This window comes from Nannospalax galili, unplaced genomic scaffold (genome assembly GCF_000622305.1).
Source record: "Nannospalax galili isolate Female #2095 unplaced genomic scaffold, S.galili_v1.0 scaffold339, whole genome shotgun sequence".
NCBI classification, from domain to species: Eukaryota; Metazoa; Chordata; class Mammalia; order Rodentia; family Spalacidae; genus Nannospalax; species Nannospalax galili.
The window spans coordinates 2012532-2028802 of record NW_008344185.1 but is presented as its reverse complement, the minus strand read 5'-3'; the positions used below and the strand labels follow the sequence as shown (position 1 = coordinate 2028802).

The following is a 16271-nucleotide window of genomic DNA, read 5'->3' as shown; positions in this document are numbered from 1 at the left end:
TGTCAAAATCTTGCTGAATTTCTCCCTCCCCCCTTAGATTCTGAGAAGTATGCTGTACAGAGGTTCTGAAGTTATGCGAGAAGTTGCTTGGGTCATATTTGATGAAATCCATTACATGAGAGATTCAGGTATATTTCTGTAGTGTTGAAATGCATTCCATGCATTTCCCTTTTGAATGCCATTAATAATATTGAACAAGAATTGTTCCATTTTGCTTTCATTTTTCATGTGCTTAGAATTCTAGTAAACCATTGCATATTCAGGTTGGACAGCATGATATGATTTTCCTAATATAGGACTTATAGTATAATTCTTGAAGTAATCATTTTAGATAAAAATAGACATTCAAAGAAAGTAAATGGAATTGAAAAACTAACTTGTTTTTAATAGAGAACTCAGGATGCCAGGCATAGTGGAACATGTGTATGATCCCAGCACTTGGGAGAGTGAGACGGGAATGTGGAGAGGTGAGGCAAGAAGATCATGAGAAATGCCTACCTAGGCTACTTAGTAAAACCTTGTCCCCCCGACCCAATAAAGAGCTCACTAATATAAGTAATATTAAAGAATTCTTAGAACTTCTGGCTTACAAAAGTAACATTGTTGATTTTCATTATATTTGGTTTTTATAAACCTGTGAAATGCATGTTTAGTGTAAAAAAACAATGACATGAAATAAAATAAGGTAAAAATGTACTATAAATATACTTTTTTTCAGGCTGTTACTCTACTATATTTAAAAAAGTATACATGGAATTTGGGGTACACTGGGAAGGTCTGCATTTAAAAGCTAGTGTTTAATATGTACACACTTAACTCAGTTCTTACTTAAGGACCTAAATTAGGCTATATTTATGATAATAATAATGCAATGTGGCGGGTTGTGGTGGCACATGCCTTTAATCCCAGTACTCAGGAGGCAGAGGCAGGTGGATCTCTATTAGTTTGAGGCCAGCATGGTCTACATAGTGAGTTCCAGGCCAGCTGTGGCTACAGGGAGACCCTGTCTCAAAAAAGACCAAAAAAAGAATAATGCAATGTAAGAAAACATCTAACAATCTAATATTTCACTTTTGCCAAATTCATTCAGATATCCTCTGAACACATTTTCTGTTTGCTTTACAAATCATCAGTCTTGGGCTGGTGAGATGGTTTATAAAGGCACTTGTCACCAAGCCTTGATGACCTGAGTTTATTCCCCAGTACATGGTGCAAGGAGCGAACTGACTCCTAAAAGAACTCCTCTGACTTCCAAATATGGGCCGTGGCATGCACACACCCACAGATACACACAAAAAAGTTTAAAAGTACTTGGTATGGTAAAGGTAATCATGCCTAAATCATGCTATATACAACACTTAACAGTGGTTGGGGGAAGAAGCTAAATATAATATTGCATATGTCTCTGAAAAGTTGATTACTTATATGCTTATTATAATCAATACCCAGATGCTAAAAAAAAAAATAATCACATGAGACAAAGCCAGTATTTATACGAAAGTATGTATTCAAATCCTTCAAACTATGTATAAAAAAGCCAACTAAGCATTTTCAATCACTGATAGTAATAAACTATTTCAAGCACTTTAAAAAGTATATTATCTTAACAATTACAGATATTATTGAGAGATAAATTTAATATTACTAGGACATTTTAGACCTGCTCATCAGCCCTATCTTTCATTTCCAGAGGTCATGAGGGTAATTTGGATGACAGATGCCATATAGAGTAGTGATAGCCAGTCTTCCAAATTTGTTGCTGTAAATTTCTGCATGCCATTAATTCTGCTTTTCTAAGTGAAGTGGAAATACTGCTAACTGCCTTTGCTACTGGGGCTCTTGTTTGTTGATGGGAAGGATAGTCTGGAACTGCTGTTTCAGGGAACATTATACATGTGTTGGTTTGGTGTACTAACTTTGTCTCCATAGATTCATGGACTAAAGTAGGTTTCAGGAAGGATCTGTGGCAAAAAATATGCTGTGTAAAGTGGTTTGCATGTTTAGTGAGTAAACTTGAGAGAAAATAATTTTAGATATTGTCTCTTAACTGACACTAAATTCCAAGATGCATTTCTTTTTTTTCAGAGCGTGGTGTAGTATGGGAGGAAACTATTATTTTGCTTCCAGATAATGTCCACTATGTCTTTCTTTCGGCTACTATTCCAAATGCTCGACAGTTTGCTGAATGGATTTGCCATTTACATAAACAGGTACATTGATCCTCTTTATTGATGATTTTAGTATTTCCAAATGTTGCAGATTGGACTTAACATACATTTTTTCCTAATGCTATTACAGACAAAGAAGGCAGTTTAATATGAAACTACTTCTCAAATCAAACAGCTTATCAAAATTAGCTATTTAAAAAATATTTTATCATAATTTGTGTGTATGAGTGTATTGCCTGCATGTATGGAAGTACACCTGTGTTGTGCAATGCCTGTGGAGGTCAGAAGAGAGCGTAGGATCCCCTGGAACTGGAGTTACAGATGGTTGTTAGCTGTCATGTGGGTGCTGGAATTTGAACCAGGTCCTCTATAAGAGCAGCCAGTGCTCTTAACTGCTGAGCCATCTCTCCAGCCCTAGTTAACTTTTTTTTTTTTTTTTTCAGTCTTTTTCCTTTTGAGACAGGGTCTCCCTGTAGCCCCATCTAGCCTGGAACTCGCTATGTAGACCAGACTGGCCTCAAACTCAAGAGATCCACTTGCCACTGCCTCCCAAGTGCTGGGATTAAAGGCATCCGCCACCACACCTAGTTAACAGTTTTTAAAACTGTTCATTTCTGAGTTCCATCTCAAATCTAGTATAGCTAAATCTCTGGGGATAGGGCCTTAGAATCTCTGATTTTTCAGAAGTTCCTAAGCTAATCTTGCTGATCTGCCAAGTTTGGTACACCTACTATGTCAGTGAGCCATGAGTACACAGTGTTTTCTCTAAGGCCTTGAGCATTCAATTTGATAGTTGTTATGTAACTATGTTCACATTTTTAATTTCCATTTTGCATTTCTTGTTCAGCTTTAACATTTGTATAAGACTTTGTAACATTTGCTTATGAGTTCTGTGTATATTACTGATTTTATTTTTCTGTACTAGTTTTAACACTGATGCCTTCATGAGCTCATTTTATCTGTTTATGAGGTGTCCAATTGCATTCCCCTTCTTTGGCCCAGTGAATCTCAGTGAATCTCCTGAAGGAGCTAGATCAAGATGCTGTCTTTAAAAGCCTGTATGTGATGCAAGAGTTTGTTTTTACCTTAGGGATCCTTTGTATCACAAAATTACTTCTCTATAGAAAGAGGCATCTTCTGTAATTACAGTCCTCTGGGATGAGTTAATGGGGACTGAATTTCAGATAATGTATTTGGCCCTGGTTAGAGAATTGGTAAATTCATTTAATTGACCTAATTTTTCCCAGTTTTTAGTTGCCTAGTTTTGGAATTATTTGTGTTTTCTTGTTGAATATTGTAAGAATTTTATTTCCCTAATGTTTGTTTAGTAGGACAAATTTGCACTTTTATTTTAAAGAAATGAAATTTTCTGTTTGATTATTTCTTTTATTTTACAGCCCTGTCATGTAATTTATACTGATTATCGGCCTACTCCATTGCAACACTACATCTTTCCAGCAGGGGGAGATGGCCTTCACCTTGTGGTTGACGAAAATGTAAGGGAGTAATTCACACGTCTATAATGTCATTCTTAATATGTTGTTTTTCCTCAATTTGAATTGGAGAAAAGTGTCGAAGATCCCTTTTTTTGTCTCGTAGTTTCACACTTCAAAAATAATTATTACAAAAATTATATTGGATGCTGGTGTAGTGGTAGTCACTGTAGTGTTGACTTTTTAAGAGGTTGAGACAGGAAGTTCGAGGCCAGTGTAGGCAACATAATGAAATCCTGCTCCAAAATAAAAAAAGAAATTATAGTTGAGACTTATTTTTCTTATGTATGAATTGACTTTCTTTCTCAGTGTTTGAAATGCCTGGAGTCGAGAGCTCAGGCATGGCAGGGATCTTAGGTATTGCTTTCCCAGGTTCATTTCTCCTTTACCATATTTTGTTATCACAGATCACTTATTTTAGTGACTTTCACTATATTTATTGTTGCATTAAATTTTTATTATTTGTGAAAACCTTGTATTTAAGATATGAAAAATGTTTTAATTACGATTAAGTATTTTTCAAGTTGCATAGAAAAAAAAATTGTGATTCCAGGGTGACTTCAGAGAAGATAATTTTAATACTGCGATGCAAGTGCTTCGTGATGCTGGTGATTTGGCAAAAGGAGACCAGAAGGGACGGAAAGGAGGAACCAAAGGTAACTTGGAACTTTGTTTCAAGACAAGATTTTATTTTTATCTTTATTTTATGGAGAATGTATTGCCTGCTGTAAACATTTGGCATGTGCTACAAGTTTTTCTGAGAATATGTGTTTTCTTTTTTCCTCAGTATGTATCTAGGAGAATTGATGTCATATGGAAAGTTTAACCTTTTGAGTATTACCAAATTATTTTCCAAGTAGCTGTACCATTTTGTATTCCCCTAAGGAGTGTATCTGAGTATCATTTTCCCTACCTCCTTGGCCATACTTAATATGTCTATTTTATTATAGTCTTCCTAGTAGAAGTGAAGTGGTGTCAGTGTGGTCTTCATTTGCATTTCCTTTGTGGTCCCTGATGTTAAACAGCTTTATGTGTGCTTGTTGGCATCATATACCATAGGAGAAATGTCTGTTATAATCTTTGTTCTCTTTTCAAATTTATCTTAAGTGCCTATTTGTATCTGTATGTTTGTATGAGTATATGTGCGTGTGTGCGTGTGTGTGTGTGTGTGTGTGTGTGTGTGTGTGTGTATGTGTATGCGCACGCGCGCATGCTCAGACCAGAGAAAGCATCATTGATCCCTTGGAGCTAGAGTTCTAAGTATTTGTGAGCTACCTGATCTGGGTGCTAGGACCCCAACTCTGGTCCTCATAAATGAGTAACAAATACTCCTAACCCCAGAGCCATCTCTTTTGCCCCCCTTTGTCTAGTTTTTAAAAATTTATTTTAGAGTTTATGTATATTTTTTCTCTGTATGTGTCTGTGTGTATGCCTGGTGCCCAAGGAAGCTAGAAGAGGGTGCTCAATCCCCTGGAACTGGAGGTACACATGCCTGTTAGATGTCATATGAATGCTGGTAACTGAACCTGGGTCCTCTGCAAGAGCAGCAAGTGTTCTTTTTTAAAAAATATATATATATTTTTTTATTTTATGTGTTTGAGTATATTGCCTGCATATGTGTTAAGTGCACTCATGTCATGCAGTGCCCAAGGAGGTCAGAAAATGATGTCGGATTCCTCTGGAACTGGATTTACAGATGGATTTAGCCATCATATGGGTGCTAGGAATTGAACTCGGCTCCTCTTCCCAGAGCAGCCAGTGCTCTTAACTGTTGAGCCATCTTTCCAGCCTCTTCATCCCACCCCCTGCCCCTTATCTATATTTAATTGGATCGTCTTTGCTGAGTCATAGAAGTTCTTATGTTCTGGGAAGACCTTTGTCAGATAGATGACTTGATATATTTTTTTCCCATGCTGTAGATTGGGTTGATCTCCCTTACTGATTATATCCGTTAAAGCTCAAGAATGTTTTATGTTGATGAAATATAGTTTCACCTGTCTCATAATGTTTCTGCTGTTCAGACCACAGCCAAGAATCTTTGTCTAATCTAATATTTTAAAGACTACTTTTGTCTTATTTTAAAAAAATTTTTAGCATTTACATTTAAGTACATCATCCATTTTGAGTTAACTTGGGGGTGTGGTTTATCTACTCTTTATAGGTCCATCAAATGTGTTCAAGATTGTGAAGATGATTATGGAAAGAAATTTTCAACCTGTAATTATTTTCAGTTTTAGTAAAAAAGATTGTGAAGCCTATGCTCTTCAAATGACCAAATTAGATTTCAACACAGGTATTGCATAGTTTCCATATGATGTTAATGTTGTATGTAAATTAGTTGAAAATACATATCTGTTAATATATCTGCTGTGTATTACTAGGATATGCAATTTGTCTATAGTTAAAATAGTAGGTACTCAGTAGCTTTGAAAAACTTTGAAAGGTTCTCTTTTCAGTTTCTTTCTCCTGGACCTAGTGCATGCTGGGCATGCCTTCTACTACTAAGCCATGTCTTTGGCCCTCTCTTTTATTGAAAGATAAAACTACATAGCTTTGTTTTAAAGCCAGGGAACATTACTTTTAAGCATTACAATTGTACCTTCTTGTACTTCATTATCATAAATTCATTTACTATGCTTCTGTCCTTGATTCCTTAATACTAGGTTTCTTGGTTAGAGCATTTCATAGAAAGCACTGTGCTTCCTTGTTGTCGCAATCCAGACCTGCTCTTTGTGTGAACGGTTGCTAAAATTCTCAAAGTAGCCAAACGTTTAGCAAATGTATATTCAGTGTAAATGTACCTCACTTAAAGTTACATATAATTAGCTGGATAGTAGCTCTTACAGTGTGCTGATTACCAGTGCAATAGTTACTCAGTTCTGCTTGTGTGTATAATCCTCTACAATGAAAAGTAAATACCTTGACTCGTACAGAGTTAATTTCAGTTGTATTCAGATGTGATAATGCAAGCCTGGAATCCCAGCAGTTGGCAGGTTGAAGCAAGACTGTGAATTTGAGCCCCGCCTGGACAGCATAGTAGACACTGTCTTAAAAAAAAAAAAAATCTTAGACTGTTTTCTTTATGTATTTTAAAGCTCCTTTCCGGGGGCAAAAGTAAAATGGATGGTGAATTGCTTTGATTATAACTTTCTCTTAACTACCAGTGGTGAATATACTTAAGAATTCAGGGTTATATAATGATTAATTCAACAAATAGTTTTAAAAATATAGTATTTGATTGATACAGCTAAGAAAGAAATTTAACAGCTAATTGCATGGGTTTTGGTATTGTTACTCTAAAAGTTAACTGCAGTGCTGATCATTTATACTAAGCTTCCACACTAAGCCTCTGTTACCTTGGAGTAGTAACAGGTGGGTAATAATGGTTCTGTGTCCTGCAGTTATTAGAATTTAATGTTGCCTCTAGATCACTTAGTTTGGTTATTATTATTTTTATTTTCATTTATTTATTTATTTTGAGACAAGGCCTCACTTTGTAGTTCTGGATGGCCTGGTACTCACTGTGTAGCCTGGGCTGGCTTAGAATTCATGGCAATACTCTTGCCTTGGTTTCCTGATAGTTATTATTTTTATTAACATTTTTTAAATGGATTAAGTCTGTTAGATGTGTTTTCAAGGGCAGTAATTTTATTTTATGTAGTGTTTTTCCTTTTATTTATTTATTTATTTTTGACCATCTTAAATACTGATTCTTTATTTTGGTGCTGTAGAATCTTATTCTTTTAATGCATTCAGTTTAGTATCACTAGCTCATTTTAATATTTATGTGCCCTTGAATTTTTTTTGTCATAGATGAAGAAAAGAAGATGGTTGAAGAAGTGTTCAGTAATGCAATTGACTGCTTGTCTGATGAGGATAAAAAGCTCCCTCAGGTGAGTTGCTATCAGTAAATATGGATGTGAGTGCAGATATTAACTTTGTCATTCTTGATTTTTATTTCTATGTTGACTATTTGCACATTGAAGCATATGTTGGACTATGCCCTGAAATGACACTTCATTTATCTTTCAAACTACTGGAAAGGTGGCAGGAGGCAAGATATGCTCCCTAAAGGAATTTTTTTCCTAAGAGCATATCTAGCACAATCTACAAATTACTTCTTTTAAAAAATAGATTATTTGGGGCTAGAGAGATGGCTCAGCAGTTAAGAACACTGATTGTTCTTGCAGAAGACCCAGGTTCAAATCCCAGCACCCACATAGCAGCTAACAACTGTCCGTAACTCCAGTTCCAGGGGATCCAACAGTGTCTCCTGTCCTCCGTGGGCATTGCACTTACCTACATGCAGGCATAACACTCATACACATAAAATAAAAATAATAAATAAAATATTTAAAAATATATATTATTTTTATTTTATGTGTATTTATGTTTTCCCTACATGTGTATAAGCATACCCATCTTGTGCAATGCCTGCAGAAGCCAGAAGAGGGCATCAGATCCCCTTAAACTGGAGTTAATACTGTTGTTAGCCTTCATATGGGTGCTGGGAACCAAACCCAGGTCCTTTGGAAGAACAGCAAGTATTCTTAACCACTGAGCCATTTCTCCAGCCCCTAGAAATTACTTCTTATAGTCCTACAAAAAAAAATTTATGCTGGTTTTACATCATTCTTAGTCATAAGGCTACCAAACAAGAGAGTATGCTCATTGAAAGTTATGTTTTCCGTTAAGAAGTAAACATATACTTTGTTTTAATCCAGTTTTTATTTTTCCTTTCACTCTTGGAATTTTCTGAAATATGCTAATACTTGGGTGCCCCAAGTATTGGTCTAGTTTATATCCTTGATTGTTGAAATCTTTCACAAACTCCTCATGTGGTTTTACTGTGCTTTTTATTTTAAAATATTTTGTTTATTATTTTTATTTTATGTGTTATGAGTGTATTGCCTGCATGTGTATAAGTTCACCCTTGTCATGCAATGCCTGTGGAGGTCAGAAGAGGGTGTTAGATCCCCTGGAATTAGAGTCAGGATGGTTAGCCCACCATGTGGGTACTGGGAATTGAACCCTAGTCCTCCATAAGAGCAAGTCAGTGCTCTTATCTGCTGAGCCAACTCTCCAGTACCTACTGTGCTTCTAAAGCAGAGGACTGGTAAGATAGTACATGAAAATTGTACCAGAAGGAAAACTTCGCAAGTCTGTGTTGTTCTCCAAATGAATGTTTTGATTTGTAGAGGATTTAGTTTCCCTAAGAACACAGTAGCATGTTTCTTGACATTGTTTTTGAGCTACCAATATCTTTTCTGTTTATAAAGAGACCCTGTCTCAAGGAGAGAAAGAAAGGCTTTGTTATATTATCTAGACTGGCTCTAAACAGCTGTACTCAAGAGATATTTCTGCTCAGCCTAAGTAGCTGGGACTACATGCATAGACCACTGTGCCCAACTAATAACTGTATTTTTTATAGATATAAACTGTTTTTGTAACTCATACTTTTTTGTAGGAGATGTAATGTTTAAAACTTTGAAGCAACAAAACATTTGCAACATTATTTTAACATTATCATGTTAAAATTAAAGCTAGGCGAGAATTTTATTATATTTCAAGTATATTATGGAGGAATATGGATTTCAGTTTTGCTTTCATTCTGGTCAAGTTTTTTATAGTCCCTTAAGCATAAACACTTTCTTCTTTAGTTACCCCCTTTGTTTAATTTGCTTAAGTTTAACATTATTTTTCCCTTATAACATGAGTATTCAAAATTACAGGTTGAGCACGTGCTTCCTCTTTTGAAACGGGGGATTGGCATTCATCATGGTGGCTTACTTCCTATTTTGAAGGAAACTATAGAAATTCTCTTTTCTGAAGGATTGATAAAGGTATTCTAATTTTTTAAATTTATGCTCTGGAATTATGTTAAATGAACAATGAAAAATTTAATGATCATTGTTTATAGGCAGTTTTGTTTTGTTTTGACAGTGCTAGAAGCCAAAACCCGGGTCTTGCCCAAGTTAAGCAAGCATTCCACCATTGAGCTATATTCCCAGCCCATATGGGAAGTTTTGTGGGGTTTTGTCCTGTCCTGTCTTGTCATTTCATTTTCCTTTTGAGGCAGAGTTTTGCTTTGTAGCCCAGGCTATCCTCAGACTTATAGCAGTCCTCCTGCTTTTGCCTCCTGGGTGCTGGGAATTATAGTGTGAGCCACCATGTCTAGCTAGTTTTATGTTTCATTAGTGTTTTTTGTTTATCTATTTTAAAAAAAAAAAAAACTGGTTGCATAGAATGGCTTAGGTTGTGGAATGCTTCGGGCAATCAACTTGACTTTTATATATAGTGTCATATCAGTGTTATAAATTTTGGAGTATAAGTAAAGAAATGATTTGTTTAGCTTCTTACAGAAGTAATTCTACTAAGTCACTTTTTTTTCTAATGCCACTCATATTACTGCCAAATTTTTGCACTACATGGTTCTTTTTTAAATGAATGAGTAGCTTTTTTTTTTTTTTAGTTGAAGTATTACCTTCTTTCCTCCTGATGAAAATTTAGTACTCTAATGACATGTATCTTTGTGTGTCTAAACCAGTTATTTTTGTTTATAAACAAAAATAATTCTGATCTTTCCTTAGAAACCTAATTGTGAAGTAATTCTCAGAGTTTACTCATTATCAGTGAAGAAGCCAGGAGATTTGACTGGCTTAGCAAGATGCACAGCAGCCCCATGCTTTGTCCACCAATACCGGCTGTGTTCTTTCTGTTTACCAGCACTGGAGTTTAAGAAAGACTAATTTCTCTGAATTAATATATTTGGAGAATGCAAAGGGCATTATAATATAATAATATATATTATATATATTACATATATGGCATCTTGTCTTTTATATTTTAGAGCCTCATTGAATAACTGATTTTTAAAATTAATGACATCTTTATTTACAGCCTAAATTTTGAAACTTTTTAACTATAAAATACATTAATTAATTATTGAATTGCTTATTTACTTAGGCCTTATTTGCCACAGAGACTTTTGCTATGGGAATTAACATGCCAGCCAGAACTGTTTTGTTTACAAATGCCCGTAAATTTGATGGAAAGGATTTCCGATGGGTAAGTAATTAATTATATGTTGACAGAGTCTAAAACTTCAACACTGGCATGATATCCAAAATGTCTTGGATTTTGAACAGATTAGATTTCAGATTTTTGGATTAGTGAAGTATCTTAAACTGTGGATTGCTTCTATTCTGAAGCATTTCTGATAATAGATCCCACCCTGTTCATCAAGATTGAACCTTGGATCCTGTTCATTTCTCTTCCTAACCCCCTCAAATTTCCTTTAGGTTACAAGTTTAGAGATAGGATAAGGGTACTTCAGTGGCTGTAGTTGCACCCACTTTTAGACCCGTCAGCTTTTACAACAGATTTATGCATGTCTGCTTTCTAAGAAAAGGAAGGAAGGTTGAGAGCATGACTGAAACATTGAATGGGGTATTAAAAAACAAAATCTAAGTCCATGGCAAGAGTTCCATTTTACAGTAGTTACCAAACTTAAAGTATGGACTTAGAGCTCTAATAGATATATAAAGACAAAAATGACTCACACCTATAATCCCAGCACTTGGAAGGTAAAGGCAAAAGTTCTACATTAGTGAGTTCCAGACCCTCCAGAGCTGCGTAGGAAGACCTTAACTCAAATAAATGAATGAATGAATGAATGAATGATAAAATTCCAACTTTATATCTGTCTTGTTACATCTAAATATTACAGTTTTTCTAAGAAATACATAAGAAAAATGGGGCTGGAGAGATGGCACAGCAATTAAGAGCACTGGCTGCTCTTGCAGAGGACCCAGGTTTTATTACCAGCACCCACATGGAGGTTAACAACTAATCTGTAACTCCAGTTGCAGGGGATCTGATGACCTATTCTGACCTCTACAGGCAGGCCTTGCACATTACAGGTTCACTTACACACATGCAGGGAATACATTCATACACATAAAACTAGTAAGTATTTTAAAAATAAATATATAGGAAAGATACAGCATAAGAACAGAAGTCAGTTGCATATAATGAGAGCGAAGTTTTCATAGAGAAGATAGTCCTTAAAATAAGCAACAATAGTGGAAGAGTATCATGCAGGTAGTAGAGCATTCGTAAGGTGATAGAAGAAAGATGATTAGTTTGAGTGTGCATTCTGTTCCAAAGACTCATTTTCTCTCATTTGAAGAAAATTGTAGGTAGTTCTTTTCCTAATCTTTTCAAATTGTTGATTCTTTTCCACTTAGAGAAGTTTATCACAGTAATTATCAAAATCCTGAAAAGTACTTATGGTAGAACTATAAAGCATTGTTTTTTCAGGGCCTTTGTACATTTGAGGCAAACACTATCATTTGAGCTGTAGCTGAGCCTTTGCAACCTCTCTATCTCCCTCCCTTTTTTAAATCTAAAAATTTTGAGTGCTATGGAAAATTGTGTGTGTGTGTGTGTGTGTGTGTGTATGTGTGTGTGTAACAGATCTTGGGTTAAAGATAAGTTAACAAAGCAAATTTTTCTTCAAGATTCAAGATCATAATGATGAAATTTAAAGAATATGATATACTACAATGTAATGATGCCTTTAGATTCTGCTTCAATTTTTATTGAACTGCTTTTGAAATGTCCTAATCCTTATTGATTAGCTTTTCTGTTCTTTCTTCTGGTGCCTTTATTGTTCTTAGGCCAGCAGTAGTGTATCTTCTTATAGCATAATGATTCTAGCTCTTCTTTAGCCACAATTTTTTGTGTGTATTTTGATTTGTTGTTGTTGTTGTTGTTCTGAGACATGGTCTCATTATGTAACACCAGCTGGCCTGGCACTCACTGTGTAGACCACCACAGACTAGCCTTGGTCTCTCAGAGATCTGCCTGTCTCTGCCCTCTTAGTGCTGGGACCAAAGGTATACACCATCATGTTTGACTTTAGTTACATTTAAAACAAACAAAAAAGAATCTGGACTTTATCCATAGGAGAAAAATACACATGCACATTTTGCTGACAGCCGTGTATAGTGGCGCACACCTTTAATCCCAGCACTCAGGAGGCAGAGGCAAGTAAATCTCTGTGGAGTTCAAGGCCAGCCTGGTCTACACAGTGAGTTCCAAGTCAACTGGGCCTACAGGGAGACCTTGTCTCAAAAAGACCAAAAACAGAAGAAAGAGTAGCTCTCCTGAGTGTTCAGGTGGTTCAGGGTTGTGCTGAAAGCTTGCAAGTGGGAACCTTGGTAACCTTTTCCCACTCGATTAATCTCAGTGACAGATGAATCTACTAGTCCCCACATACACAGACCAAGAATTGTGTGCCCCCTCCAACTAGGCTTCAATTTAATGATAAAATAAGAAGTTATAGTTGTTGAATTTAGTAGTTAGTGTTCTTATGTTTTGCTTCTTATTTCACAATATCTAGCTTAAAGGTATTTTTTATGACAGTCAGTTAGACAGTAGTTCCTTGTAGCTGCATATAAAAAAAATTAACAGCAATTGGCCTAGTATAGGGTTTAGTCATTTTGGAACTAAAAATTTAGTTTCATGAAATTCTCATGTGCTTTTCATTTTTATCATGTGCTTTTCATTTTTGTACCTTAACTCTCCTAAAAATTCAGTTTTTAAATAATTTCTTTCTTGGAATGTATATGTTATGCTTCTGAATTCTACAATAAGAGAAATTTCAAAATACATTTTATATTAGATTCCTCCTAAACTTCAAATTTCTATTATATTCATTCAGATTTCCTCTGGGGAGTACATTCAAATGTCAGGTCGTGCTGGAAGGAGGGGAATGGATGACAGAGGGATTGTAATTCTTATGGTAGATGAAAAGATGAGCCCAACAATTGGAAAACAGCTACTTAAGGTAAGATTGTGTGCTTTATCAAGAATTCTAGGAATATATTTTAGTGAGTACTTTGAAATCAGTTTTATTGGTTCAGGTACCTTTCCAAGATGAGATTATACTGTGGGCTTAGGAAGATAGAAGTGGCTGACCATTTATATTCTGTTTCACCTAACAGAGCTATTAGCAATCCATGCAGTGAAGATGGATGTGAAGATTCCCAGAAAATGCAGAAGTACTGACCTCACCTTCTAAATTTAAGATGCCTCTGTATCTTCCTCCTTTGTTGATCAAGTTGCTTTTATTATCAGAATAGGAAGTAGGGTACAGGATATCAGGATTTGGTGTTGTGAGCGTCTTTACCTTTCCAAGGCCAAAAAGTTTGATACATTAGTTTATTAACTGTACCTTCCTGATTCACAGGTCCCAATCATAAATTTAAAGTTTTTAAATTAGCCTTTCAGTGTGCTAACTTAAAATAATTTTTTGTTACATTTTTTATCTAATGGCAGGGGTTTGGGGTTGCTGTGCCAAGTACACGTATGGAAGTCAGAAGACAAATTGAAGGAGTCAGTTCTCTTCCATTGTGTGAGTTCCAGGAATTGAACTCAGCTCTTCAGGCTTGGTGACAAGCACCTTTGCCTACTGAGCCATCTCAGTAGATCACATCATGCTAACTTTCTTTTTTTTTTGAGAGAGAGAGAGAGAGAGAGAGAGAGAGAGAGAGAGAGAGAGAGAGAGGAGAAGAGAGAGATGAGAGAGAGGAGAGAGAAAAATCATGCCTTTTAGTCAGGCGTGGAGAAGATTACTAAGAAAGGAAAAAGCACTCCCAAGAATGGAAGTGGGCTAGTGAGCAAAGGAAAGAGCCCACAAAGCCCAATGATTTTTAAAAATATTTTATTGTTTTTTACTTGTATGAGTGTATTGTCTGCATGTATATAAGCGCACCTGTGTCATGCAATGCCCACAGAGGTCAGAAGAGGGCATCAGATTCCATGGAACTGGTGTTATGGATGGTTGTTAGCCTCCATGTCTGTGCTGGGAATTGAATTCAGGTCCTCTGCAAGAGCAGCCAGTGCTCCTAACCACTGAACCCTCTCTTTAGCCCCCAATGATTCTTTTGTATGAGTACATAACCACTTTCTTACTCATGAAGTATTTGTGTTAAAAAAAAAAAAAAGCCTTCTAAAGAACCATTGCTGCAAGGTAAGCTTAGGAGTCGAAGCAGTATTTTGGATACAAACCTTGGTGTAAGTTAATGTTACACTTTTCTACAGTAAGAATCTACAACAAAATTTCCTGTGCTGTACAATAAAGTATTTTTTAGTGTCTAATCATCAGCCTGTCCTTTCTTTGGCAACAACCACATTTAGAGAGATAAAAAGGAATTATCAAAATATAGAGAAAGAATGATCTGTAATGTGGGAAATATATTAGCTGTTTTATTCACAAGATTTCAAAATATTTTTATCCTTGTATTACTCTGAAATGCGCAGGCTAGGTTTAATAACTTAAGGTTTATGTCTCTCACTTGCTCTGTGCACATTACAGGTTGTTAAAATAGTCTGCTTAACATAGTTTAAATAGCAACTAGATGGAACAGTAACAGTGTTCGAGCATTGTCAGTCACTGTGTCAGAAAGGAAACCCTTGGTCAGAAAGGGACATGTTATTCTCTGTCACAATTTATTGGTTCTACCCAATGGGTGATGAGAAAAGGCAATCCTGCCTTATGCTTGGAAGGAGAGAGCTAAGCGTATTTGACATACATCTGAGCCACTCTTACCTATTGGTTTTTTTTTGTTTTTTGTTTTTTTTCCCCTTCACTTTCCCAAAGATTAACTATTGCTTTGCACTGGTCGGTGAAAGGAAAAGAATTAGTACATTTTTATATGTATTTTCTAACATAGAATAAATTATTAAACATGTTAAAAAATCTTATGTAACTTTGCAAAGTGCATAAAATTATGCTTTTTCTCTTAGGGATCAGCTGATCCTCTGAATAGTGCTTTCCATCTGACCTACAACATGGTTTTGAACTTACTACGTGTAGAAGAAATTAATCCCGAGTACATGCTGGAAAAATCTTTCTACCAGTTTCAGCATTATAGAGCAATTCCAGGAGTAGTAGAGAGTAAGTATAAAATCACCTTATTGTAACCAGATTCAACAACAAAATAACTAATTTATTGGATGTTTTGACCACCTTAATTTTCTAATATGGCAAATCTTGACCATTAAATAAAAGAATGTAGAACTGTAATCTGGTCTTTATAAACAATTAGGGTAAGAAAACCCTGATAAGACACTTTTTCTAGTTGGTTCAACCATAGTGTAAATTATGGCTTCAGATGTATATTTCATCCAAAATTTATGCCCCTAGATAATCTTGTAACAAAAACTCAATATATTAAACTTTAATATGTAAGATGAATATATTATCTTGACCTTTCACATTCTCATTAGAAGAATATTGTAATAGGCTCAGGGTGTATAGCATCTATTTTTAAAATGAAGTAAAAAAAGCTTGGGGGAGGGGGTTGTGGGAGTATATAGATGGAATAGGAAGAAGCAAGTCAGTTTTTAAAACTCACCAGCTATTTAGCTAATTGGTGAGCTTTGTTTAGTGGGAGACCGTGTCTCAAAAAGTAAGGTGGAGAGCCTCTGTCTTTCATACACATGTACTCACATGTACCCGCACCCCTCTTCCCCCCCCACAAAGAATATTATAACATAATCTTGAATAATTAAGAAAATAGTGTTTTATTTTGGATTTGAA

The 16271-nt window shown here is 35.6% G+C and overlaps 1 protein-coding gene across 1 annotated transcript in view; it reads left to right on the top strand.

Annotated features, from left to right (window-relative positions):
- Mtrex (Mtr4 exosome RNA helicase) overlaps positions 1-16271 on the top strand; it is an 87667-nt gene that overhangs the window by 21280 nt on the left and 50116 nt on the right. The window contains exons 7-16 of the mRNA XM_008840387.3: positions 38-128; positions 2086-2210; positions 3566-3664; positions 4215-4317; positions 5823-5954; positions 7475-7554; positions 9394-9504; positions 10628-10729; positions 13389-13514; positions 15476-15626. Coding sequence (XP_008838609.1) covers positions 38-128; positions 2086-2210; positions 3566-3664; positions 4215-4317; positions 5823-5954; positions 7475-7554; positions 9394-9504; positions 10628-10729; positions 13389-13514; positions 15476-15626 — 1120 coding nt within the window. The remainder of the gene's footprint in view (positions 1-37; positions 129-2085; positions 2211-3565; positions 3665-4214; positions 4318-5822; positions 5955-7474; positions 7555-9393; positions 9505-10627; positions 10730-13388; positions 13515-15475; positions 15627-16271) is intronic.